Source organism: Lutzomyia longipalpis, chromosome 2 (genome assembly GCF_024334085.1).
Source record: "Lutzomyia longipalpis isolate SR_M1_2022 chromosome 2, ASM2433408v1".
Lineage (NCBI taxonomy): Eukaryota > Metazoa > Arthropoda > Insecta > Diptera > Psychodidae > Lutzomyia > Lutzomyia longipalpis.
The window spans coordinates 36,523,325-36,548,618 of NC_074708.1; the positions used below are offsets into that span (position 1 = coordinate 36,523,325).

At 34.2% G+C, this 25,294-nt stretch overlaps 3 protein-coding genes across 3 annotated transcripts; 2 read left to right on the forward strand and 1 right to left on the reverse strand.

Annotated features, from left to right (window-relative positions):
- Positions 1-8,290: 8,290 nt before the first annotated feature.
- Positions 8,291-12,113, forward strand: LOC129790556 (intraflagellar transport protein 52 homolog). The gene is made up of 6 exons (XM_055828115.1): positions 8,291-8,349; positions 8,424-8,547; positions 9,638-9,740; positions 9,848-10,378; positions 11,379-11,627; positions 11,705-12,113. Exons 2-6 carry the CDS (start codon positions 8,429-8,431, stop codon positions 11,987-11,989), a joined length of 1,287 nt encoding a protein of 428 aa, XP_055684090.1. The 5' UTR covers positions 8,291-8,349; positions 8,424-8,428; the 3' UTR covers positions 11,990-12,113.
- LOC129790588 (cytochrome c oxidase subunit 5B, mitochondrial-like) lies at positions 12,012-12,843 on the reverse strand. The gene is made up of 3 exons (XM_055828153.1): positions 12,683-12,843; positions 12,257-12,474; positions 12,012-12,171 (listed from the first exon to the last, which is right to left on the reverse strand). The coding sequence occupies exons 1-3, from the start codon at positions 12,762-12,764 to the stop codon at positions 12,109-12,111; spliced, it is 363 nt and encodes a 120-aa protein (XP_055684128.1). The 5' UTR covers positions 12,765-12,843; the 3' UTR covers positions 12,012-12,108.
- A 5-nt stretch (positions 12,844-12,848) lies between these two features.
- On the forward strand, positions 12,849-24,546 carry LOC129790548 (uncharacterized). Its single transcript, XM_055828106.1, has 7 exons — positions 12,849-13,278; positions 16,190-16,389; positions 16,474-16,661; positions 18,833-19,036; positions 19,110-19,402; positions 21,413-21,826; positions 22,987-24,546. Exons 2-7 carry the CDS (start codon positions 16,218-16,220, stop codon positions 23,285-23,287), a joined length of 1,572 nt encoding a protein of 523 aa, XP_055684081.1. The 5' UTR covers positions 12,849-13,278; positions 16,190-16,217; the 3' UTR covers positions 23,288-24,546.
- The last annotated feature ends 748 nt before the right edge of the window (positions 24,547-25,294 follow it).

Below are 25,294 nucleotides of genomic sequence, written 5' to 3' on the forward strand. Positions count from 1 at the left end.
TTGTCCAGTTTCATGGGAAGGTTAAAAAATCAACGGATTTTTCTACACATTCAACCCTTTCCCTTTGACCTCATCTAATTCTCCCAAAGAAAGTCACAAAATGCTCTCCCGGCAAATCTTTTTTTCCCAAAGCCGCGACATCATTTATTTTCCCTTAAAATTTGCAACAAAAAAACCTTTTTTGCGTAAAAGGGTTGAAAATATTTTTTTAGGGTTGAATTCATTTTCCATCACGTACAAATGTTCGCGAAATCGATCCTTTTAGCACCAAAAAATAATTCCAAAAAAAAAACCTTTTCAAGCAGAAAAACTCCCGAAATTGTATCAAATTTTGGCAAAGCAAAAAAAAATTGTGGAATTCAGTGCATTTTAAGGGGTGTTAATTGGAAACCTTTTCACCCTGGGACGCAATAAAAATACTTTTTTGCCTTATACCAAGGCCTAGCCCAAGCAACTCAAAGTAGTCGTAATGTACTACATCCGAAAATAAAGTAGTACATAATGTAATACATAAACTTATACGTAAAGTAGTCGTATAACATTACTTTGGGAATCATCAAGTAGTACATTTTTTGGTCGAAGCTGACAACTTTACGTAATACTTTACGACGTGAAAATTCCTGGATTTAGGCAAAAAAATTTTTGCAACATTTTGCATTTAGTGAAACATTTTTGTATATTTTGCATGCTTTTTTCCCCTTCTCGTTCATATTTATTGCACTCACTCTCTCTCCAAATTACCTGGTGAAGCACATTTTGGGTGCACAAAAATGTTCTCCGTTTTCATGTCGTCCCTTCTCTTAGAAATATTCTCTAATTTTTTGCCACATATAGAAATAAAAAATTTCATGCGTATATATGCTAATAATTTTATGCGAGACTATATCCTCGACAGGAAATAAGTCATTATATGGCAAAAGTATTGAGAACAAATAAAAATTTTGACTATTTATTAAAATTTTTAACTAAAAATAAATATTTTTATATCTCATATTAATTCATATGTTAAGTATTTGCTTTGCGAATGCTTGTAGTAGCTCATAATGTGAATTTTATTTATATGAATTTACTCAAATATTTTATAAAAATAGTGATATTAATTTGGGCGATCAAAAGCAGCCGCATTCACGAATTTAGTCAGTTACATCAGCATAATTTGTACGTTCCATGGGATTTTTACAACAGTTGTAAAGAGTGGTGATAAAACCGACGATTTTTCCACCATTTTTGTGAATTGCATACCTTATTTTGCAAGAATTCACGAATATTGTCAATAAACAAATATTGCTAACAAGGAATTCTCTAAAAACTTTCTATAATAATTAGTATAAAAAAAACGTGTGATCTTGTAAGATTTGATAAGAGTTTTTAAAAACAAAAAGAAATTTAGAAAATAATATTTTAGATTTTTTATGACACCTTATCTGTTCTTTTACTTAGAAATGGGGTAAACTTAAAGATTATCCTGTAAACTTCATGGAAAACAAAAATAGTTATTAAGAAAAGTTTACCTGCGCACTGCAAATTTTATTGCCCTTAACACTTTTTAAGTGTAAGGGTCATAAAGGGTATATTTTTCAGGTACCTATAATTGAATTCCAAGAATTGAAGATATTTAAATATTATTTACTTGAATGCATAGAATTTTTAAGAAATGTGAATATTCGTTAAAATAAAATATTAGTTAGATACATATTGTGTTAAAAAGTATAAATATATTTTTATCTTCAATTGCATACATTTGAATCATAAAGATGACGTAAGGGAGAAGCTTACGATGTTTGGGAGTTGTGAACAATTTGCCGGAATGTTCATCCGGAATGAGGTTATGCAACACAATATTGTAAAAATCTTAAAATATCGTAAAGTTCTTTGCGATATTCAATAATAAGATTCGCTGATAATTCGCAAAGATGATAAAATTATTAAATAATTTAAAAAGGTTCAAAAAACAATAAAATTTGGCAAAATTCATTGCAGTATTTACGACTTCTTAAAGACTTCTTTTTGGTAGTCGTTCATTAAAATGTAATTTTTACATGTTTCTAAATAATACAGAAACTAAAATTACAGCTAAAGATGTGTGCTCCATTAAAACAAACCTTTTGAAGATATATTTACTTTATAAATAATCAGCAATTTCTTCAAATTACAAAAATTTTCAGCTGCGTGATACCGTATTTTACGACTTCTTAAAGACTTATTTTTGGTTGTCGTAGAAATGAGTCGGTTACAAAAAAATATTTTTTAATTTTCAGTTATTTTTTATTAAAGAAGAAAATTCAAAATTGTTTATTCCAATGATAAAAGTAGAAAATAAAATTATTATGTAGAATTAGTTTTTCTAATCGAATAATAACCGCAGAAATATTCAATATTTTGTTCAACGCATTATGACTTCTTTAAGACTTCCTTTTCGTGGTCATTCTCATGTTTTTCTTTAATTGCGTTTTATTGTAATTTTAATCAACATATTGCACTAAAATGTATCCAGGAATTGTTTATAAGTAAATTACAACGATGAAAGCATTTCAAAATGTCATTTATATTAAAAGATTAAGCAAAAAATGGATTTTATGTTCACGACTACTCACGACAACTTTACGGATCCTCATTACAAAATGTTGTCAGAACTACGACAACATTACGACTACTTTTCTTAAAAACTACTAAGCATTCAATTTGTGTATACTATTTTTATGTCAAATCGTAGAGTAAATGGCGACGACCACTTATATTATTCAATTATAAACAGGGATGCAATAATAATTAAAATATTGAGAAAAGAGTTTTGACTAGTCGTGAAAACCCAAAAATACGACGTCTTAAAGTACTACATAAAGTTGTCAAAGCAGTCAGTAGTCGTGGCGTGTTGCTTGGGAGGAGAGCTGATATCTGATCCAAACTCATTGACGCGATGTGCTGGAACATTTTTTTCCTCTCATGGATGTTTTTTTTTTAGTTTATTAAATTGTATCATGCCCTTCAGAGGTAAAATTTTCAGGAGATAATCATTATGTGTGTGTGGATTTAATGGAGTTTCATCAGGGCGTTAAAACGTCGCTACGGCAACCCTTGTTTGCGGAGGAAATTACTTTTAGCACATCTTCATTTTGCTTTTTCCGCATCACACACCGAAAGGGGTTCAATTCTTGACGTTAATTTGAGTACACGTGACGTGCACACGAGATCATTAAAGTCATCAAAAAAACAGCACAGACAGGTAAATGAGATTGAGGGAAGAAAAGGAATTAATTAAGGGAAAAAAGGTAGATTTAACTGTGAAAGAGCTTTAGAGACAATGGCGAGGGAATTTTAATTAGGAAATAAGAATTAATTGTCGGTTGATTTTTGAATTATTTAATTTTGATTTCTTGCCGTCGGATGACGGGAAGTTTTTTTTTAACACAGAAGCTTTAGGCTAGCTTTTGAACTAGCTTTTGAGCTAGATTTTCTTAAATTCTTCTTTCAAAATATTTGGTTGAAAATGCCAAGAAAAATGAATTCTAAAGGAAAGTTATTAACTAAATAATTACTTAAATAAAATTATCTGATTGGTTTATAACCGCTCACTGTAAAGATTATTTAAACAGCGTCTATCTACAATTTTTTTTTAAAAATATTATTTACAAAATATATTTCCAATAAATAAATACCTAAATAGCGGAATTCAGAATAAAAAAAATCAAAGAAAATAATACAAACATTTCCCACCCTGTTAGATGAAAACTTTGCTGTGTTTCCTTCTATTTTTGAGAAGAAATTTTCCCGGAAACTCCCTTCTTTTTCCATCCACCCACCCCCTTTTTGCACGTGAAGTGTATTGTACAAAAGAATTCCTCCCTTAGAGCAATTTTCCATGCTAGAGCGTGGAATTTCCTCGTGTTGGCACAAAAGCTCTATCATCTCCCCCTTGAAATAATTGGATTTTCACGGAGAAAAGCTTTCACAACAATTAAATTCCTCTCATGGAACACTTCTTGTGCGATGGAAGCGGGAATTTATTAAAAATAAGGATCAGCAACCCTTCCATTGGTCCCGGTAGTCACCCCCGCTGGGGGAGGTTGTGCTGCTGAGAGATATATCCTAGCAACGGGACTTTCGGGAGGCGGGAAATACGACACCGCAAAAATTGTCTCTCTTCAAATGGCGGCGTCGTCTCCAACCCTGGCCTGAAGCAATGTGAAAAATCCCCCCCATTGCGGAGTTTTTCGGTATACATAATATGAAAAGCCATGTCGCAGAGATGTCTGCTTGAACATTGAAAAAAAATATATAAAGCAAAAAGAACCTGTGAGGAAAGAAGAACTAAAAAAAGGGAGACAAAAGCACACCGAGAGAAAATGCAAAAGAAGCAGAAAAAGGAATAAAAATTGAAGGCAAGTATCAAATTAACATGCGACGGTACACAGACGAGAAGACAATGCTGGGAATTATGGGAACATTTTGTTAAAGATTTTTTTTAAATTTCTTGTTGAAAAGGGAAAATTTTTTTGACAAAGATCGGAGCAAGAAAGAATTTATAGAGAGAAGAAATTAATAATATTTTAGTATTTAAAAGGAATTTTTGGACAGAAATAGAGATGAGATCAGAGACCTAAGCGAGTTCAATTTAAGCAGCAAAAGCTTAAAATATTTTAGACAATAATAAAAATACGATCTACTAGTTTAATAGCAAATCAAGATCAATTAAATATTTTATCAAGAACAATTAAATTTACACCAATTTGTTCAGATAATATTCGATGCATACCCCCCTAACAAGGTGGAAGGAATTGCGTGCAGAAACACATAGTGGAACGGAGGGTGGGCAGAGAAAATGTTGCAAAAACAGCAAAACAACAACACATATATATTTTCTAATATATCAAATAAAATAACCACGAGTTTATCTTGTGCACAGAGCGCAAAGAAAATGTCTGGGAAGTCAGTATGGGTTTGATTTTTCCACACAAAGTTGAGAAAAAAAACCAGAGAGAACCCTTCGAAACCTCTCACACAGATCTTAAATTACAAGAAAACCGCAAAATCAGCGTCCATATCAGCTTTTGTCTATCACCTCTATCATGTTGATATTCTTGAGTTTCTGCTCCATTTTTTTCCATGCCCTCTTTTGACGTAATTTTACGTTTTGCTAGCTTCAGTTTGCAACGAAGGAGTCATCTAACAATATCTAGAAACCCAAATTTTTCCTTAAAAAAAATTCTGCGGAATTTTGAGAAGTTCCGGAGTAAAATTCACGAGATATTCTTGCAGTGGGATGAGAAGAAGAAATGTTGTAAGATATGATTCTTGTAAATTGTAGGTAGTAAAAGAATTAATATTGATGGAAGATGGACACGTGGAGTATCAATTTACAAACCTTTATCCAAAAAAGAGCTTCTCAATCGATCGTTTTATTGGAATGGAATTTACTCCAGAAAATTGAAAAGAAGAAATTCTCACACCCAACCCAAAAAAAAAGAAATTTTTCGTGGACAATTAAAAGTTCACGCGCGACTCGCATTCCACACAGTTTTTGTATTTAATTTGAATAAACCACGAAAGGAATTTTGTGCTCAGTGGTAAAAAAAAAATGCCGGGAAGGGAGAGAGAGCGAAGATTGCTGCAGAATTCTTTACACCTGGAATAAGATAAGATCTTGTTGTACAGCATGTTCGCCGATACTTTATTAATGTATTTAATCGTCTCATGGCACACGGGGATAAATCCTTGATGATCATTTTGGGTTGGAGATGCTCATGATGCTCACACACAGCATACAAACCTCACAAATATCCTGTTAATGTTTCATTTACATCCCATCCCCTCAACCCCTGCTTGAGTTCTCGCACTCAACCATCAGCCACTTTTTCACACTCCTCACGAGGAGGAGATTTTTACCTTCTTTTATTTTCTTCATATTTCACATGTGAGCAGTGAGCAACAATCAAAATATTGGAGAGGTATGGAAATGGTGTGAGAAGTAACCAACAAGAGGGCATTGAGATGACTCAGGCTAAAGTGGATAAGGCAAAGCCCTATGCAATGTATCTTTGCGATCTGTGCCATCAATAAGCTCTAAAAATTTAAATATTTTACTTGGCAGAGAAATTTAATAAAAGTCGAAAAGAATTTAATTAACTAATGGAACACATTTGAAGAATAAGAATTTTTTAAACAGACAAACTTATCAAAATCGGTTAATTTATCGCTTTTCGCGAGTGATTACAAATACCAAAACCGACAGAAAAAATTGATTTTTTTTCTTCCGTAAAATAAATTAACTTTTCATTTTTTATGTAGGTACAAATTTACAAATAAATCTCTATTAAAAGTCTCTCAAATGTAAAAGGTCTGATTTAAGCAATATTTTAAGTAAGTACAGTCAGATAGACAAGAGACAGTTAGTTCGTTTCTTAAATGTAACAGTCTTCTTAATAATTTTAGGATAATTGAGATTTTCTAAGAGATTTTATTGTTTTCCTTTCAAAACCGGTTAAACTTATCAAAATCGGTTAATTATTTTTCACTCTTTATATACGGTGGGTGAGCAAAAATATTTTTTAGAGAACTCAATAAGATGAATATTCCTTCTGTAAAAAAACAAGAAGATCTAGAAGTCTCTCAAATATAAATAAGATTTAATCCTTTTTAAACAAAATATTTTTCTTAGCTTTTGTTCGCGAAATTTCCCAAATTATACGCGATAAATTACACTTTATTACGAGCAAGCGCGTTTGCATCCGTACACCTTGCCTTCTAAATGCGATCTGTCTCTGTTGCCGCCAAGTCATTCTTTTTACCCCACATTCTCTATTTTCACCATTCAAACTCACCACTTCGACTGCGCGCTAAATTTAAATATTATTTTATTTCATAAGTTTTCCGAACAGCCTTTATTTATCTTTTTTAATTGAAAATTAATTCAAATCACAATCTATACGTCAAAATAAATCGCAAAATTTTCAATTTGAGCAATTCCCGAAAGGGAAATAAAATTTAAAGTGCTCGATAGAAAGCATATAGCTCACCCCTTAGAGAGACTTTGGTGAAAAAAATTAATTTTCAAGAATTATCATCATCCATGTGTGTATAACACCTCGACAAAATATAAATTTGTTATCTCGCAACTCTATCTCGATATGCCACCACGAAGAATGGAGCCAGCAGAGGCAAAAAAAAAAGATGAAGACTGAATTCCTCGTGGCCAATTGTATTGGCTCTATGTTCTCGCGCGAGCTGTATATGTTTGATAATAAACCAGTCGTGAGATTTATTGTCACTGCGAGAAAATTAATTTATTAATCAAATTGTGTGACAACATCTCAAACAATACAAATGCGGGGGTGGGAATGGAGAAATTCTTCATGCACAATCAAAATGGAATTTTTTTTGGTTGTGAATGCGATGATATGCTCAATAAAATCTCTAATATATATCACATTTTAGCACGTATTTAAATCTTTTTTTTTTCTTAACGAAATAAATGATAAATTTATATTACATAAAATCTTATTAATAATTCATGGAATTGCGAATGGATTGATGGCAGGAGAAGATTGGCAGACAAATGTTTATTGAGTTTTCTTGGTGATTGGCGATTGACTTCTTCTCCAGGGGGGGAGGAGGAGAGACTCTTTTGAACGTTTATAATTGAATTTATGACCCAAAATGGGGAAGAGTCTCTCAATTTTCACACAAAATGACGATCTCGACACGTTCAGCTGATGAGAATAAATCTCCCACACGCCAAAATGGGGAGTTTTTCACGTGAAGATCCTTCAGTAGATAGTCAGCTAGATGGGGCAAAAAATGCATCGCGGTGCAGCTTTTTTTTTTCAATGAACATTGCAGGCTAGCAGTTTAAGTCACAATTAAGGAAATGCGCGCGAAGAGAAAAACTGATAAAATTCGATACTTCTCACATGGCTCACAGAGCTCATGAGGGGAGTTTTTTTCCCGCCACAGAGATGAAAATTTTATTTTTAAGCAATGCCCGGAAGTTAAATAAATAATATTTCTCTCGTATTTTGACATGAAGCGATTTCTCATTCACAGCGATTGTCTTTGGAGATTGTACGGAGAAAACATTTTGAGAAATGGCACTCAAAGGCAGTTCTCCTGTGCGCGTGATTTATTCCCCATCATACTCTTCCCAGGAATCCTCCATTTGATCCTCCTCTCTCATCGCGCGCGTTCCCTTAATTCAAATTTCCCTCCACGACGCACCTATTCTTATGCTTTTTGACGCCGCTTTATAGAAAAGTGTTGTCACGGCAACAATTGGCCACATCAGGAGTTTAGTTTTCACTGTGCCACAAGAGCTCCCTATCACTTTGCGCAAGAATATATCCGTGTGGTTTCTGGGTGAGAATTAATTTTCATTTTATCTGTATGCAAAAGGAATTCCTCTCATGCCTCACAATCTCCCTATTCCTCAGACAAAATGGATGGAAGTACGAGGAATTGTGTGATATTCGATCAGTCCAAGAATGAACTCTTCAAATTGCACGACAACTACAAGACGGTACACAGGAAAATCAAGAACGACCTGAGAATTGAGGTGTAAGAGTCACACATAATTGTATTTTATCCCCATTGAGGCTTCTTCAGTCACTCCCAGTGGGGGGTTTTGGCACAAAGCAAAATTCCTCTTCAGCCTTAATTAAAAGCCTTTTTTAGGAAGCTCAAAATATTCATTGAATTTAATATTTATTCTTAAGGATGTGGAGGAGTATTGATTTTTTTTATTTGAATTTAATCAATAAAAGAGCGCGGGATATGGAAGTTTACGTTGCTTGCACACAGCGATGATGAGCACAATAATTACGTTTAATTTATAAAATTTTAATTGAAAGAATATTAAAGCCTTCATGAAGGATCATCCAACGAGATAAAAATGTGACTTTAATCCCTTTAATCATTTTTATAATTTTCATATTATTTTTTAGCAAAAGTTTCTTTGAAGAATTCAAAGAATAAAGGTAAAAGGGAAGATCAGGGTAATTCATAGTCTTTTAAAGACTTCGGGAAAGCTAAGAAAAATTTTATATTTCTTGTAAAAAGAAGTTAAAACCTCCAAGAACTCCAAAAAGCTTTAGTTAGTATTCTTCACGGAGAAATATTTGGATTTTAGAGAACATGAAGCGAATAAAGGAACAGAACAACAGATTCCTTCAAAAAACGAATATTTTTTCTATTTTTTTTATAAAAAAAAATAATGTTTTTTTAGATTTAATTTGTAGTAGAATAGAACCTTTTTAGAACATTCTTATATAAAATTTTCCTTCTGTTCTATGTATTCTAGGACAGAAAGCTACAGAAGATATTTATCAAAAATTAACTAAATAAACCAGCGTTCCCCACGCTCCCCTATTTTAAGAATTTTTCTTTTAATGACTTATGAATAAAAAACATTTATTTTAACTCTTTTTAATAAATAAATCAGAAAATTGATAGGCTGGAAAAACCTGAAACATAAAAAAGAGAAAATCCAATATGGCGTTGTTTTCCAACCTACATCAATCAATTTATAAATCAGTTGAATTGATTAAATCATTCCCACAAATTAACTGAATCATGAAAAACAATTAAATCGTTGCAATAAAACCTTTTTCATTGCAAAATTGATTTTTATTTTTTTTTTTAATTTCAGAAATAAATCAGAGATCACGGAAGCCATCTTGAAGGACGCTCGACTCTTCATTGCAAGCGGTCCACAAGAAAACTTCACTGAAGATGAATTTAAAGTTCTAAAGGTACTTACCTTTTTCCTCGTTAGCTTGATTCCTTATTCCTTGGGAATTAGAATGTCTCTGGAAGCTCAGAATGATGAAAACTCCCCCAAAATCCTTTTTTATTGCAGATCTTTGCTCAAAATGGCGGTCAGGTGATGATTCTGCTGGGTGAGGGTGGTGAAACGGACTTCAATACGAATGTTAATTTCTTCCTGGAGGAATTTGGGATGAGTATCAATGCGGATGTGGCTCTACGGGCGAGCTACTACAAATTCTTCCATCCAAAGGAAGTAATAGTCAGTGAGGGAATTGGAACACAGAGCTTAATGAAGGTTATCCGGGAGCAAAGTGGCGGGGATTGGGATCAAATTGATGAGATCATCAAGCCGGAATTTGTGTATCCCTTTGGGGCCACGTTGAACGTCATAGCACCTGCTGTGTCCCTCCTGACCACTGGACCCGTTGTCTATCCCTTCAATCGTCCCCTTTGTGGGCTTTTCTGCCATCCGAGTGGGGGGAAAATCATGGCCATTGGCTCCGGGCATATGTTCCACGATAGATACATCTGCGAGGAGTCCAATATGATCATCTGGGATTACATTTTCCGCCTAATGACCGAGGAAATTCCACTAAATCAACTCCAGCTCAACGACATTGAAGTGAGTTTATTTTGAACGAGCCTTTAAAAATACGTTAAAGGCTCGTTATAAAAATTAAAATTTTGATTTTTTTTAAACTTTGCGAATTCATGTCTGTTTTCGGCAACCATTTGCACTCAAATTTCAACCGTTTTAAAACCGAATATAAAAAAATCTTGAAATTCCTTAAATTTTATTTTTTTTAAATTAAAAATTATTTTATACAGTTTTCTTACTTTTTTATCTTAATCGTTGAATTCATTTGTCCCTGCGCTGATATTCTGAAGATTGAAATACTTTTTTATTCCTGAAAAAAATATTTTTTTAAATAATCCTATCAAGCTCTCTAACCGCAAAAGTTCCAAAAAAAATAAGAAAATTAGCTTGACAGTAAGTTGTCTTTTTCACGATAAGACGTTTATTAATTATTAATTATTTACTTTATTTTTTTTATAAAATGAAAAAGGAAAAAAATATAGAGGAGACTGGGGTTAAAAAAGTCACTTAAGGGTTTAGGAAAAGCTTAAAATATCATATTTCCTAACTAGATAAAACGAAATGTATAGCTCAGTTCTTTAGGATATTTCTTGCCCCACAACTCTTTCTCAGATCATTTTTTTCTATCTAGCTAGGAAATATTATATTTTAGGCTTTTTCCAAACCCTTATCTGACTTTATTAGCCCCGCCCTCCCCTACAGATTTTTTTTTAAATTGATTCAAAATAATTTCAATAAAAAAAACTTAAACCCTTTTGTTTCGTAATGCACAAATCTCCCAAAAAAAAATGAGGAAATGTTCTTTATCAGGGAGCTTATCATGAGAGATTGATAAGAAAATGAAGGGGGATTGTGCACAAAATTAGAACGATAGAGTTCTTATCAGGTCAATTTTTGCGAGAATTTTTCGAGAGTCGTTGAACTGATCTAAATAATCATTCTAACTCGAAATCCATAAATTTTCATGGAGAAAACTCTTGAAAATTAATGGATTTCTCGCGTTTTGCGTGAGTTTTTATCGCAGATCTTTGATAACACACTCAGCCCCAATACCATCTACCTGGCGGATCAGCCCAAGATATGCCTGGTTGAGGCGATAGACTGCGAAATTCCGGCGGATTTTAAGAAAATATTCGACATGCACCTCCACTCGATCAACAACAATTCCCTCCGGGAAGTCATCACGACGTACGAGAAGCTGGACGTTCAGTATGAATCACTGAAGATTATCAAGCCACAATTTGAGATTCCTCTGCCACAACTTCAGCTAGCTGTAAGCTAAAGGAATTTAGACAAAAAATCCACAAATTCCCATGAACATGACAAAGTTTTTCCCCTCTTTCCGGAAAGGTTTTCCCGCCTGTTTTTACGGATCTCCAATCCCCAGCCCTTGAGCTGTTCGACCTCGATGAAGCCTTCAGCACGGAAAAAGCCCAACTTGTTCAACTGACCAACAAATGCCTCCTGGCTGCTGAAGATCGTCGCAATGTGGATGAGAATGAGCTGAAATACTTCATTGAGGAATGTGGAAGAATTCTCAATGTTGCCCCACCGGAGGAGCAACTCTCAGCACGCGATATCCTTCACCGTATTGGCGTGCGGATAACGCAGTATAAGAAGCTCGACAGGGAATAAAGAGAGAGCGAAGCAGGAAAAGTGATTTTCTCGGCAACTTTTCATTTAACATACTCTTGACAGTGACTAATTTACTCTCCTCTCTGTTTGAAAATCTCGAAATACATTCTTTATGTGGATTAAACGGGAGCCTTTTCAACTAATTTAAACCAATGTCCACATTCACAACGCTTTGGTGCTCCCTGAAAGACAAGAAAACAAAGAATTTCAATCTTCCGGGAAGAAGCAAAAAGAGGAAGTTTTTTTTTGCTGGTGGTGGAAACTTACTTGATAGACCCACATCCACTGCACGTATGTCTGATCCTCTTCGCATATGCACCCCACGAGCCGGGCATCGAAAGCTGATGGAATCAAGTTGGGCTGATCCTTCGTTCCAGCGCCCCTTTTGAACACCTTCATGTCGAAGGGATTTTCATTGCCTGCCTGTCGTGCCAGCAGTTCTCGCTTCTCAATACCCGTCGCGTGCTCAACGGGATCGTTCATCACTGCAATGGAAAGCAAAGTACCCCCATTAGGCTACATCCCCAGTGCTCCGGAGCTCGTGGCGGGGGTCCCACTTGGGCGGAAAAGCCGGGAAATCCCAGACAGGCAAAACATTACGTAACGTGAGGTTACCCTGGAGGTTATGCAGTCACCTCCCGTTCCCATCCCCATTGCTGCAGCCCCCGCAGGTGCCCCAATGTACTGACTTACTTTTGCAAAAGCGAACAGGTGTGTAGGTGACACTGCGTCGAGCAGCGGGCAGCAAAAATTTCACACAAAAATTCGACGCCATTATTCTGAAGAAAGATTTTTCCACGGGACTTTTCTTCCGCAGACTTTTGACACTCGCTGTGACACTTCGCACGCCCGAATGCGCGAATCTTCACGATGTTTCGCGAAGTTTCGTGATTTTCTGAATCTCTTTTATGATTCTTTCTTGAATTTAAACTTATTTTCTTTGCTTTTTCTCTCTTTGATTTTGTTTTAATTATGTTTTAATTTTGTTAAATTGATTGTTTTTTTAAGAAATTATACAGACAGCAAAATAAACTAAAAAATGTAAACAAAAAAGAATCAAAACAATTTGATTCTCAGAACGCAGATGGCGCATGAATCACCCCTTGGTTGTCAAGCAAGATGGTGGAGTAGAAATTTTCACAAGTGCCAGTGCATTGGACAAGGTAGCAATTTGATGTGTTTTTCTGGACATTTTCGCGGGGGATTTTAGCTAATTTTGACAAAAAGTGTTTGTGAAGTGAGTGCACACTTGTTTTACCCTAAGATTCTCCATGTGGGAGGCACAGAAGGTGAGTTTTGGGGGCGAAAACGTTGCGCAAGGCTGACCAGGCAAATAAACAAATCCATTTCCTTCGTCGAAATTCTCATTGTTCATGCTCCCCATTCCATCTCATTTGCATGCCCCAGACGTCCAATTTGCCCGTCCCTGGTAATGACCACACAGCCCACCGTGGCACGCATATCTTTTGCCAAATGCGATGAATTTTATTTTATTGCCCTCCTCCCCCGTCAAACACAAAGGAAGGTTTCGCGAGCTGATAAAAAATCATTCCCCCGGAGCTTCCGGACAAGGCAGCTGCGAAGATGGGAAAGAATTTTTGAAAAATCTCGCGGGGATCAGTGTGCATCGTCATGTGAATCTAATAAATTGGATGACTCTCGCAGCTTCCAGCGAAAGGCAAATTATTCACGCACATAATTTCTCACAGCAGAGACTTCTCTGAGTGAATGATTCAGTGCACGCGTACTGGAACACAGTGGGGCTCTCAGTACACCTGCACTGAGCTCGCGAGTACACTTTGTGATTGTTTTTCGTTGTACCTTCTGCAAGAAAACTCGCATAGCCAGGTGGGAAACAAAAGGCAAATGGGAAAAATTTGCGGGAGTGTCATTGAAGGGAATGTGGGGCATCCGGGCTACAATTGAATGCCTCGTAAAGTTGTGAATGTTCTTTGTTTAGAATGAGGCGTGGGAAAAGCCGAAAATTGAGGTTTGAAAGGCAAAAAAATCGTGAAAATTCCTAAGAAGTTGATTAAAATGTCAAAAAGAGAAGTATTGTCAAGTTCTTGACGTAACATCTTTGACAGTTCGAAGGATAAGCAAGGTGGGATCATCAGAATCAAATTCAGTAAAACATAAATGGGATTTTGGCACAAAATCTATCAGGAAATGTTAGCTAAAATCGTTAGAAATCTTAAATTCTATTTTACAACATTATATAATTCCCTTTAATTGACTTAATAGAAAAATAAACAACCTCATCCCAGTCTAAACAATATCGTCTAGAATCTTTAATTTTCCATCCATTCATTTTTACTCATTCTCTATTCATAAATTCTCAATATTTTCCCATATTAATAGAAAAGGAATTTGCATTGAGACGGCGTATTTTTTTATTTTATTGTTTTTTTTACTGAGAAAATGGAACTTTATACGTGATTTTCTTATTAATTCACATCACGGGAGACTTTTAGGCAAATTAAATTGAATTATTGATATTTTTTATGAGTTTTCTTGGTTTCCTCAATAGAAAAACAAAGGCAATGAGATTAAACATCTCAACGCCATCTCTTGAGAAATAATGACGTCAAGTAGCTCAATCTAGCGGCTGAATTAATTTCTAACTTTATTGCAAAGAATTCTAATTGAATAAAATGAATAAAATTCAAGAATTTCTCATAAAATTCTTTGTAAATAAAATTCACACAGAAAAAAGCAAAATAAAAGGGTTAATTTTATTTTCACCAATAAAAGCAAAAGTTTATGCTTTCTCCAACGCATTTCGATGCTTTTTTTCGGTACGAATAAGTAATTAACTGAGAGGGAGGAGGTGGAAAGAAAATAGAAGAAAGTCAATCATAACGCGTTCAGTTATAAGAGTTGGTGTCCCACAACGTGTAAAAGTTTGTTTATGCGTTGTAATTTAATTTCTGAGTTGTATATTAGTAGGCAAAATTGATTTTTTTGTGAAAATCAGTAATTTGATGCATAAAAACGATCATATCTCCGGTTCTATAACACCTACAGAAATTTCTTGACTAGTTTTGGAAAGGTCTTGAAATAATCTGTAATTTGATATATATCACAATGATTTTCAAGGTCACCTCTAAAACACAAAATGGCGGTTTTTCATTTCACCAAAACAGTTTTTGGCATTTTTCGTCCTGAAGGAATGGTTCTGGAGATTTCTGATGTTCTAGAAAGTTGTAGAGAATTGCAAAACCTTTAATTTGATACCAAGTTGAGCGAAATCGGACAAGCCGTTCAGGAGATATGGCGCTTAGAACTTTTCAAATTCAAGAATTTTTCAAATGGCTATATCTTCTAAACGGCGACATAGATTTTCTTCATTTTTGGACTGGTGAAAGATATTGAGTCAGGCTACAACATATCAAAATTTAAAAGATTTGCCTAATGGGGATTTGGAGATATTGCCCCTTAAATTTAGGCAATTTTTGTTTTTGATTTTAGCGCCTCTTGCGGACATTTTTAGAACTTGGAATGTTCTAGATAGTTGTAGGGCTTCTTGAAACCTTTCATTTGATAACAAGATGATCAAAATCGGCCAAGCCGTTCTCGAGTTATATCGAAAAAACACTTTTTGCTTTAGGCCGCCATATTTGCTAAACCGCTTGACCGATTTTCAAGTATGAATTATCGATGAAAATGTCTCACTGATTTCTACAACATACTAAAATTTCAGACCTCTAGCTGTAAGGGAACTGATTGACGGTATTTCAAAATGGCGGACGGCGGCCATCTTGGAATTTGAAAATGCGAAAAAATGAAATTTTACACCCACATTTCTATAGAAAACTTCAAACCTGAAGTCTCTATCTGTTACCGTTCCCGAGATATAAGGCAAAGTTTGGAGTCCCGGACGGCAGGCCGGCCGGACGGCAGGCCGGCCGGATCAAAAATTTTCCACCACCAGTTTTGGAATGTGGGTTGTCTAAAACGTGCTCATACCAAGTTTGAGCCCGATCTGAGGTGGTCGGAAAATCCGACGATTACAATACTTGGTGTTGGCCACGAAGTGGAACACCAACTAATAAAATTAATAAACAGACGAAAATAGTTGCGCACGGAATTGAGTAATTTAATCCAAAGTCCTCGGTGGCCTTTAAGGGTTCAATTTCAAGGATTCGACTGGAGAGGAAAGAGTAGTAATGAAAGGTCCTTGGATTAATGTCTTCGCAGGCCTCCAGTGCGACGGTGTGTTGGTAGTATGATATCGCGATTCCAGACCTTGATGGGGTGCTCCTCAATAGCACTCGGTGAGGCTCCTCGTGACGATCAGGCGTGCTCCGGCCGGGGGGATTGTCTCAATGGCACCTGCCTCTGTGAGATTCGCTACAGCGGTGATGAGTGTTCCACCTTCAATTTGCCATACCACGCAGGTAAGGACAAAGGAAACGACGAAAGGATCTTCCGAAAAAAGCACAAACTGACCACAATTTTCTGATTAAAAAATAAAAAAAAAGGTGTCTCGTCGATTTTCTACTTCGTGGCTCTCGTGTCGCTCATTCAGCTGCTCATTTGCATCGTAGCAGAGTATCAGAGGCTCAAACAGCCCTCCTTCCTGCGCGCTTGTCGTCTCACAACGCAGAAGCTTCTCTACTTCTTCGTCTTTGTGGCTGCTCTCCTGCGGGGAGCTTATTTCACAACACCAGTAAGTTTTTTTTTCATTCATTTTCCGCTCTTTTTTCTTAACTTCCTTCCGCAAAGAATTGCCAAAAATTCTCTAAAAAAATAATTAAATTTCCTTCCTAATTCATTTAATCAGCAAACTAAAGCAATGTTGAAGGCATTTTATCATTGAATTTATGATTTAGCAAAGTAACAATGACGCAGAAATAGAGTTTTTTCCTTCTTCTTCAAGAAGTTTTAATGTCTTCAATTGCTTATTTAATGTTTGGTTGCTGTATGAGGGAAAAAAATGCTTCGAGAAGGTTTTTTTGAACAGCAAAGAGAGCAAAGGAGAAGGTTAACATTTTTGCCACTTGTTTTGGCAATAAAATATACAAAATTTGATGAAAATAAAGCTTAAAGTATCATCTTTTCTTGTATTTTGGGAGAATAGTTATTTTAACAATTTGTGGGTAGTTTAGTGAGAGAAACATTGAGGTAGATTTTTAATAAAACTTTATTATCTGTTGTAAAGTTGTTTACAATTTTTTTGAGATGATTAAAGTAATTAAAAGAATTTCTCTGAATAGTTTATTCTAGAAAAGTGAAGATTTTTGTTTGATTTCCTGAAATGTTCTTGAAGAATCAGCGGCGAATACAATATAAGAATAATTTTTAAACTCTCTGGAAGTTCAAATAGTTCCAATAATTTTGTTTAGAAACCAAAAGAAATATTTTCAGGCCACAAATTCAAACAAAATTTTTAAATTTTGGAGTCAAAAAAATATAAAAAAAAAACGTCAAGAATTGGAAAAGGAAGTCAGGTGATTTAAAAGAAATGTCAAAATATTTGAAAACAAACGTCAAATATTAGAAAATGAAGTGAAACGTTCAAAATGAAACGTCAACATTTTAAAACAGAAACTTCAAATGTTTGAAAAGAAACGTCAAACGTTTCAAAAGAAACTTCAAATGTTTGAAAATAAACTTCAAACATTTCAAAAAGAAACTTCAAACGTTTGAAAAGAAACTTTAGGCATTTGAAAAAATTTCAAACCTTTCAAAAAGAAACTTCAAACCTTCAAAAAAACTTAAAACATTTTAAAGGAATCTTTCAATAGTAGAAAAGATACTTCTGGATTTTTAAAAGAAACGTTTTATGACACAAAAAGGAACGTCAGAAGTTAAATGTCAAACGTTTGATAACCAAAATATTGTCAAAAGTTTCCTAATTGAAATTCAACAACCATTAATACGGTTTAGTCGTGTTTAGATATCTTTACTAGACTCCTAAATCGTTTCTTTTACTTTATTTGTTTATTTATCTTTAACGTCTCTTAAATTAAAAAGAAAATTATATGAAATCATCCAAGAAAAGCAAAAAAGGAAAGATTTAAATAAAGAATTAAATCAACAAATCTATACGGAAATTATCTGGCGGCGTGTTAATCAAACCAAAATTGTTTAAAACATTTTTCCTCAATAAATTTTGTGTAGCATTAAATGAATTATTTTGCCCCCTTCGCATGCGCTTGAGGGCACAAAACATTCACTTTACATTGCGCTTTTCGAGCAATAAAATGATTTTCAAATGTAATTTTCATTTTCATTTCTCTCTGTTTTGCTATGTGTCCGACACTTGTGGTTTTCTTCTTCTTTCACTTTCTCTTTAAACATTTTGTTTTAGAATTCAAGAAGAGAAAAAGTAAAAAGAAGAGAGAATTTGGCAAAGAAAATCGTCTCACGTGCTCTGATTTAATTTACATCTAACTCTTGATTTTCTTGACTCAATTTCTTTTGTAACTTTCACACATTAAATATACGTTGAGATTTATTTGGTTTTTGCATTAGAATTTAGTTGATAATTTTTATATTTTTTCGGGGGGAGGATTTGAAAGAAACGACAAAATATTCCCCACAAGTGAGGCAAAAATGGGTTTTTGTGATTAATTCCGGATTGAAGTGGTTTTGTGGATGAGTGCGTAAAGAGAAGAAGAGTTCAAAGACACACAAACATACACGAGGGAATCACATGAATTTATCGCAATTGTATATAACTGAAATATTTATGCAATGCTCACGATGGGAAGAAAGAAAGAAAAAAAAATCATTTTTTTTATCACAATTAATAATTCATTTGTTCGAAGAAAAATAAATTTCTGAGCAAAAAAAAAACTTTCAGAAGTTAAAGAATTTTTTGTTGCTCATTTAAAGGAAATTCTTCAACCAGTATGGGCATCTACACTGATGTCAGCATACTATCCACTCCTGATGACGTGCGCCTCACTGGTGGTTTGTCTCTGGGCAGAGATCTTCCATTTGCGTGACATTCGATGGGAGAAATCGCAGTTCCTCTCCAAGAGTTTTCTTGGATTTATGGCATTCAATCTTCTTCCATACAGCCTCCTAGCAGCGGAGGTGAGTTTCTCCTTTTTCTCTCATCGCCCTGTTTGTTGCCGGAAGATTCTCATTTCTCTGTGTTGATTTGCAGGTTCTCTTCTCCCAGTTAATCACAGATCGTAACACATATTCGCACATCTTCAATGGCTGCTATGCGGCACTTCTTCTCATTGTCGTCGTCTTCTTCCTCATCTACGGCGTTGAGGTTTTCTTCAAAGTCCGCGGGGGCTTTGTGTATGACTTTGGGAATCTCCCAAGTACACAGAATGTCAATGCATCACAACTGCACCAATCACGTTTTGGGCTACTCAGTCAGGCCATCATGCTCATCGTCATTGTTGGGTTCCTCACGTCAGAGACTCTCGGGGACTTTTGGAAGAAAAAGTAAGTGAACAATTTCTTTTTTTATTATTTTTCTTTTGATGGAAATTGATGAATTTTGGGGCTTAATGAAGGTCTTAAACTCTTAGTTTAAGGACAACGTGAATGTTGAAAAATATTTAGGATTTTCTAATCAAGAATTAAATGATTGGAAAACCGGTTAAAGGTTAGAATTTAATGACTGAATTCTTAGACATTTTAAATTATAGTTCATCTTGTAAGATAAATATTCAGGAATTCCAAATCCTATAGTTTTTTTAGCCAGAAAAATCTTAGAAACTTAAAATTCTAGTTTAATCAAACATAGAAATTTCAGGTATTTGACATTCTAAATTAATCGATCAGTAAAACTTCAATAGACTCATATTCTAGCTTCAAAGCCTGATAAAAAATTTAAGGATTTTCGAATTTTAATTCATTCAGTTAGAAATATTTCAGAAATTACAATTCTTGTTTCGAAAAATTGAATGGAGAATTTTGAATTATTTAGGTATTATTATTTTTTTTGATAGAAATTGATGAATTTTGGGACTTAATGAAGGTCTTAAATTTTTAGTTTATGGAAAATGTTAATGTAGAAATTTATTTAGAATTTTCCAAATAAGAATTAACTGATTGGAAAACCGGTTAAAGGCTAGAATTTCAAGATTGAATAACTAGAAATCTTAAAAGTTTTAAATTCTAGTAAATTCTCACAAAAATTTTTTTTCAGGAATTTCAAATCCTAGTTTTTTAGGTCAGAAGAATTTGAGAAATTTTAAATTCTAGCTTATGACCAAGATAAAAAATCAAGAGCTTAAATTCTAGATTAGTTAGCCTGAAGTTTTAAAAACTTGCCATAATAGTTTTGCAATCAAATTGAATAATATGAAATGTTAGTTCTGTCAGCCAAAAAACATTTTCGAATTTTTAAATTCTAGTTCGATTAGTCCCAAAAAGAAAGAACTTCAAATTCTAGTTTAATCAGTCAACTATTTAGTGAGAAAATTCCAGAAGCTTCAAGTTCTAGATTTCCTAACTGACCTAACTTGAAAAAAAATTTAGGAACTTTAAATTCTATATTATTTAGCTAGAAGAAATTTCAATAAATTGAAATTCTAAGTTTTCTAGTTCTAGAAAAATATTCAAGCATTCATTCTTGACCGTTTTGGCCAAAAAATTGCTGGAGTATTTTCAATAAAATTTTACTTTTACAAACCCGAAAAGCTAGAGCTAGAATTTCTAGTTTTTTCAATTCTAGTCAATTGAAAAAAAAATTAGTTTGAAAAATTCTAGTTTTCATTGGCCATAAAGCTTTCTGAAAAGTAAGTTATAACACCTCTCGTCCAACAAAATTATCCAAAAAAATCTAGCTAAACCCTTTGGTTGGAAAACGTTAAAAAACTGAATTTTTCAAATTATTTAAAATGATTTTATAAAAAAATTAAATAAGGTCAATAAAAACTTCTAGCTGGAAAAGGTTCCCTACCTCTGATGCAATTAATTAAGTCGCTTTTGCTCTTGACCTCAGCCTAGAACAGAACGTGGCTGCTGCATTTTTAAGCTCCCACTTTATCACTTTAAGTGCAATTTAATCCATCGCAATTGGCAGGCTCCTGTGTTAGTAATTTTTTTATGACCACCACTGTTGTTTATTATTTTGGCCAATTTGTATGGAAAGTGGTTCAGTCAGAGTGAGTTTCATTTACAATACAAAACATCCGGTGTGTTAACGACATTTCTCTCATAAAATCTTTTAGATTAAATATTCTTCTAAGTGTGTTCTAAGGTGGGGCGTAATAATGGAACTTTACTTGAATATAGAATGAGAAAGAAAAATATTAATTCATTGTCACACTGCAATTATTACGACACACAACTTAATGGAGAGAAGAGGAAAAAATGAGAATTCAGTCACGTTGAAGCTCTAAGCGATAGGGCAGGGAGTTTTTTTTCTTTCTTAAAGCTTTATCAGTTTATTAAGAACAGAGAGTTTTAACAGAAAAGTGATTTTTCTTTGGTTTCGCATTAAAGGGTTCCAGTTTATTCGAGGAATTGGCATGATATTGTGTTCCGTCTGGTTGAGGTGGGGGTGGCTCTTTGGTTCCCATGCTGCCTGTGGAATTCCATGGCGCCCGAGCAGCTGTGGATTCTCAATCCGAAGAAGCTGCTGAGTAGGCAGATTGAGCCAGTGGCGAGTACGTCACAGGGCACAGCGAAGGCAACGGAAGAAGGTCAGGCGGCATTGCTGAAGAAGGATTGTTGGATTTGCTATGATCCCGACAAGACAGAGCCACTCATTCAGCCGTGCAAATGCACCGGAGATGTGAGTTCGGTGCATCATGAATGCCTAAGGCGGTGGCTTGTGGAGAGTTGCTCAAAGTCCGATGATGTCCTGCTAAAGTGCAAAGTCTGTGATTCACCCTATGAGGTCAAAAGGACAAATAAGTAAGTTGAGAGGGTTTGAAATGTTCGAGAAATTAATTTCTTGAATATTTTAGCTGTGTTTCTTTCAGACACAGCTTTTGTGTACTGAGCAAAATCGAAAGTCATCAGATCGGGCTCAAACTTGGTATGAGCACGAATTAGGGTCCCCACATTCCAAAAAACGTATGCGCCAAAAAATATTTTTTTTTTTATTTTAAATATCGACTGGAAGACATCCGATTATGATGCCAAATTTGACCCTCCAACTCCTGTCCGCCATTTTGAATAACCTCAAAATTTTGTTTTCACTATATCTCAGCCCCTGTAATAGCTAAAAAATCTGAAATTTTGATATGTTGTAGGGGCCATCGAGACCTTTTCAACGATACCTCATTTTCGACAATCGATCAAGCCGTTTAGTCAATATGGACACCACAATTTTTCATCGAAAATCGACCATAACTCGAAAACGTCTTGACCGATTTTAATCAACTCGGGCTTAATTAAAAGCTCTCAACAATCCCTACAACTCTCTAAAATATCCGAAGTTTCAAAAGAGACCGGTAGACGACCAAAAATCGAAAATAAAATTTTCGATGAGTTTTCGATGAATATCTCGAAAACGCTATTATCGATTTGCTTCAAATTTTTAAATATTATAGCCCACTATAACATCTTTTTATAACAAAAAAATTTTATGTCGCCATTTTAAAAATATTGAGTTTCAATTTTGACATGTCATATCTCGGGTTCTACAAGTCCGATTTTGATCAACTCAAGCGCAATTGAAAGATTTCGTGAAACCCTACAAATGTTTAGAACATTGCAACTTCGGGAAATGACCGCGAGAGGCGCTAAAATCGAAAACAAAGTTTTTGAAAATTTCGAACTCGAATATTTCGAAAATGCTTTTATCGATTTACTTCATATTTAAATATGTTATAGTTGAGGTTAAGACCTTTCCAACGATAGCTCAAACTCGAAAATCTATGGAGCCGTTCCCAAGATATGGCGTTTTAAAGATTTCTTAGGGGATGACTTTTCAACTTTTTCGGACTTTACGCGTATTTAAATTAATTCGCGTTCTAGTTTGCTCTCACAAAATTGGTACACTAAAAGAAACACAGCTCTCGTAAGCTTGATAAGCTTACCAGTACATTTTATCTTTGATTCTTTGGTAGATTGGACTGGGAGAAGGGATTTACGGTGCAACATTGGGCTAAGACAGTCATCCTTGTGACGCTGATGTGCATCACGGGGGCAAGTGCATGGGTAATCATACAGCTATACGTTGATCCCATTGTGCGTGTCCTCACGGCGGGTTTTGCCGTCATAATTGGGTATGTTTGCGTAAAACTTTTGGGTGAAAACACCTTCACGGCGTACCAAAGGGCAAAAGTGAGTTCCATTAATATTGTCACGAGTGAATTGGACGTGACGGAGAAGCTCAATACCATCTGCCAGGATGTGACGTGCAACTGAGAGAGCCGGACGACTGAGCAAGTCAATTAAGTACACCTTTTTTTCTTTTCTTTCCTTTAAATCATTTATTTTTTATTCTTTTGATATTATATTATGCAAAATCGTGAAAATCACGATGGAAACGATAAGGGGGATCGCATCCCCTTTTGGCTTGAATTTTATGTGGTACAAATTTATGATTTTTCCCCCAAAAAAAAAACTAGAAATTCCGACAGAGATCGGGATTTCTAATTGCTTTTAAGTTTATTTTTTTTCTTTCAAAGTGATGCTAAAAAAAATTAGGAGAAAGAAAAAGTATTTTCAAAATTTCTTTACAAAACAAAAAGAAGATTGTTAAATGAAATATTTGGCCAAGTTATTCCATCCCCTGCAAAATGAGGGATTAATGAAAATCCTATTAAAGAAAAAAACAAACTATTTTATCTCCTAAATAGTGGATTAAATGTCGTAGATTTTAAGTGAAGAAAGAAGATTTTTTGTGAAAAAAAAGAAAGAAAATTAATCAACTATTTACTCGAAGATAAGAAATTTGTGGCATTTTGCTTCCAAAAAAAAAAATAAAATTCATTCGCAAAATGTTGCAAAAAGAAGAATGAATAGAAGAACCTTTTAAACCCTAAAACATGAAGAAAATGAATAAAATCAACTCCCTGGTAGGTGATCATTTAGAGAAGGAGACTCCCCTCAAGTAGAAGCTACTTGTTAGTAATTTATTATTATAATTTTTTTTACTTTAAAAAATATATTTTTTCCTTTCATGCACGCTAAATTCCCAAAGTTTTTTCGTTCTTTCTTTTGCCAATAAATTAATGAAAAAAAATATAAATATTTCCTTAAAATAAAAAAAAAACTTTCTTTAAAAGAAAATTTTTGAAAAAAAAATCCCTCAAGCACAGTAATTTATTGGAAAATTAAAAAGAAGAATAAAGTAATTATTATATACCTACCTTTAGAAAATATAGAATGAGAATAAATAAAGAAGAAAAAGGAAGCAAGAATGGTTAAATTAATGAAATTCTTTGAGTTGTGATTTTTTTTTCGTTGAATGTAAGAGCAAGAAAAAAATATTTTTCATTTTTTTTTACTATTATTACCTATATTTTATGAGTCACAAATGCGAGTTTACAAACAAATAAATTAATAAAGAAAAAAAATGTAGGAAAACTCGCGGAAACTTTTTTGTGTGGTTATTGTACTCCTTTAATCAAATATACATGAAAATGTTTTATTAAAAATGAATGAGTAAGTAGAACAATTGAGTTTTTTTCTTCTTCATTGCATGACATCATTCTTAAGGGGTTTATGGGGGGGAGAGGATTGAAGGAGAATTTTGTGAAGAAAATAATGAATTTTACTTGATGATGCGGAAAATGAATTTCGTGGTCAATTTTTCAGCTACTCGGGATGATTTTGGAAGGAAAAGAAGAAGAGTTATGAAGTAGAGTAAAGGAGCAGCTCATTTGTCCTTTAAAACAACGGAAAATTCGTCTTAAACTCTCTTTCTTACAAGAAGGTAAGAATTTTTTCCAGATGGAGATTTTTTAAGGAATTATGCTCAAACTTAAAAAAAAACCTTAAAATCAATTTAATATTTGTCTCTTGAGGATTTTTCTTAAAGAGAGTTATTCACGATCTGAGGAGTTAGTCCCCAAGGAGGTAACCAAATTTAATTTTTAAATTATCATAGGGCATTGTCAAAGACTCAAGAAAAGCGTGTTCATTTCCCGGAAAAGCGCTGGGAAATATACGAATTTTCACATTTTATGTCAAATTGGGTGAAAACTTTTTTGATTTTTTTCTTAATTTCTAGTTATTCTAGAAAATTCCTTTCTGTGTCATATCTAAGCTATTTTAAGGCCTAACATTATATATTTAAACCATTTTCCTACGGTGGAAAACTCGCGAGATTTTCCGGCATTGAACTTTTCTTTCGCTTCCCATTTCTCCAAAATTGTACGTGACCAATTTTAAAATATCTCATTTTGTAGCATTTTTAATTATCTTTCA

Excerpts from the sequence above, each read along its gene's own strand:
- LOC129790556 (XM_055828115.1), top strand. The coding sequence starts at position 8,429 with ATGGATGGAAGTACGAGGAATTGTGTGATATTCGATCAGTCCAAGAAT. Across the intron at positions 9,741-9,847 it reads ATGAATTTAAAGTTCTAAAG|ATCTTTGCTCAAAATGGCGG; the intron begins GTACTTACCTTT and ends TTTTTATTGCAG. Across the intron at positions 10,379-11,378 it reads TCCAGCTCAACGACATTGAA|ATCTTTGATAACACACTCAG; the intron begins GTGAGTTTATTT and ends TTTTTATCGCAG.
- LOC129790588 (XM_055828153.1), bottom strand. The coding sequence starts at position 12,764 with ATGGCGTCGAATTTTTGTGTGAAATTTTTGCTGCCCGCTGCTCGACGC. Across the intron at positions 12,475-12,682 it reads ACCTGTTCGCTTTTGCAAAA|TGATGAACGATCCCGTTGAG; the intron begins GTAAGTCAGTAC and ends TTTCCATTGCAG. Across the intron at positions 12,172-12,256 it reads AGTGGATGTGGGTCTATCAA|GGAGCACCAAAGCGTTGTGA; the intron begins GTAAGTTTCCAC and ends CTTGTCTTTCAG.
- LOC129790548 (XM_055828106.1), top strand. The coding sequence starts at position 16,218 with ATGATATCGCGATTCCAGACCTTGATGGGGTGCTCCTCAATAGCACTC. Across the intron at positions 16,390-16,473 it reads CAATTTGCCATACCACGCAG|GTGTCTCGTCGATTTTCTAC; the intron begins GTAAGGACAAAG and ends ATAAAAAAAAAG. Across the intron at positions 19,403-21,412 it reads GGGGACTTTTGGAAGAAAAA|GGTTCCAGTTTATTCGAGGA; the intron begins GTAAGTGAACAA and ends TTCGCATTAAAG.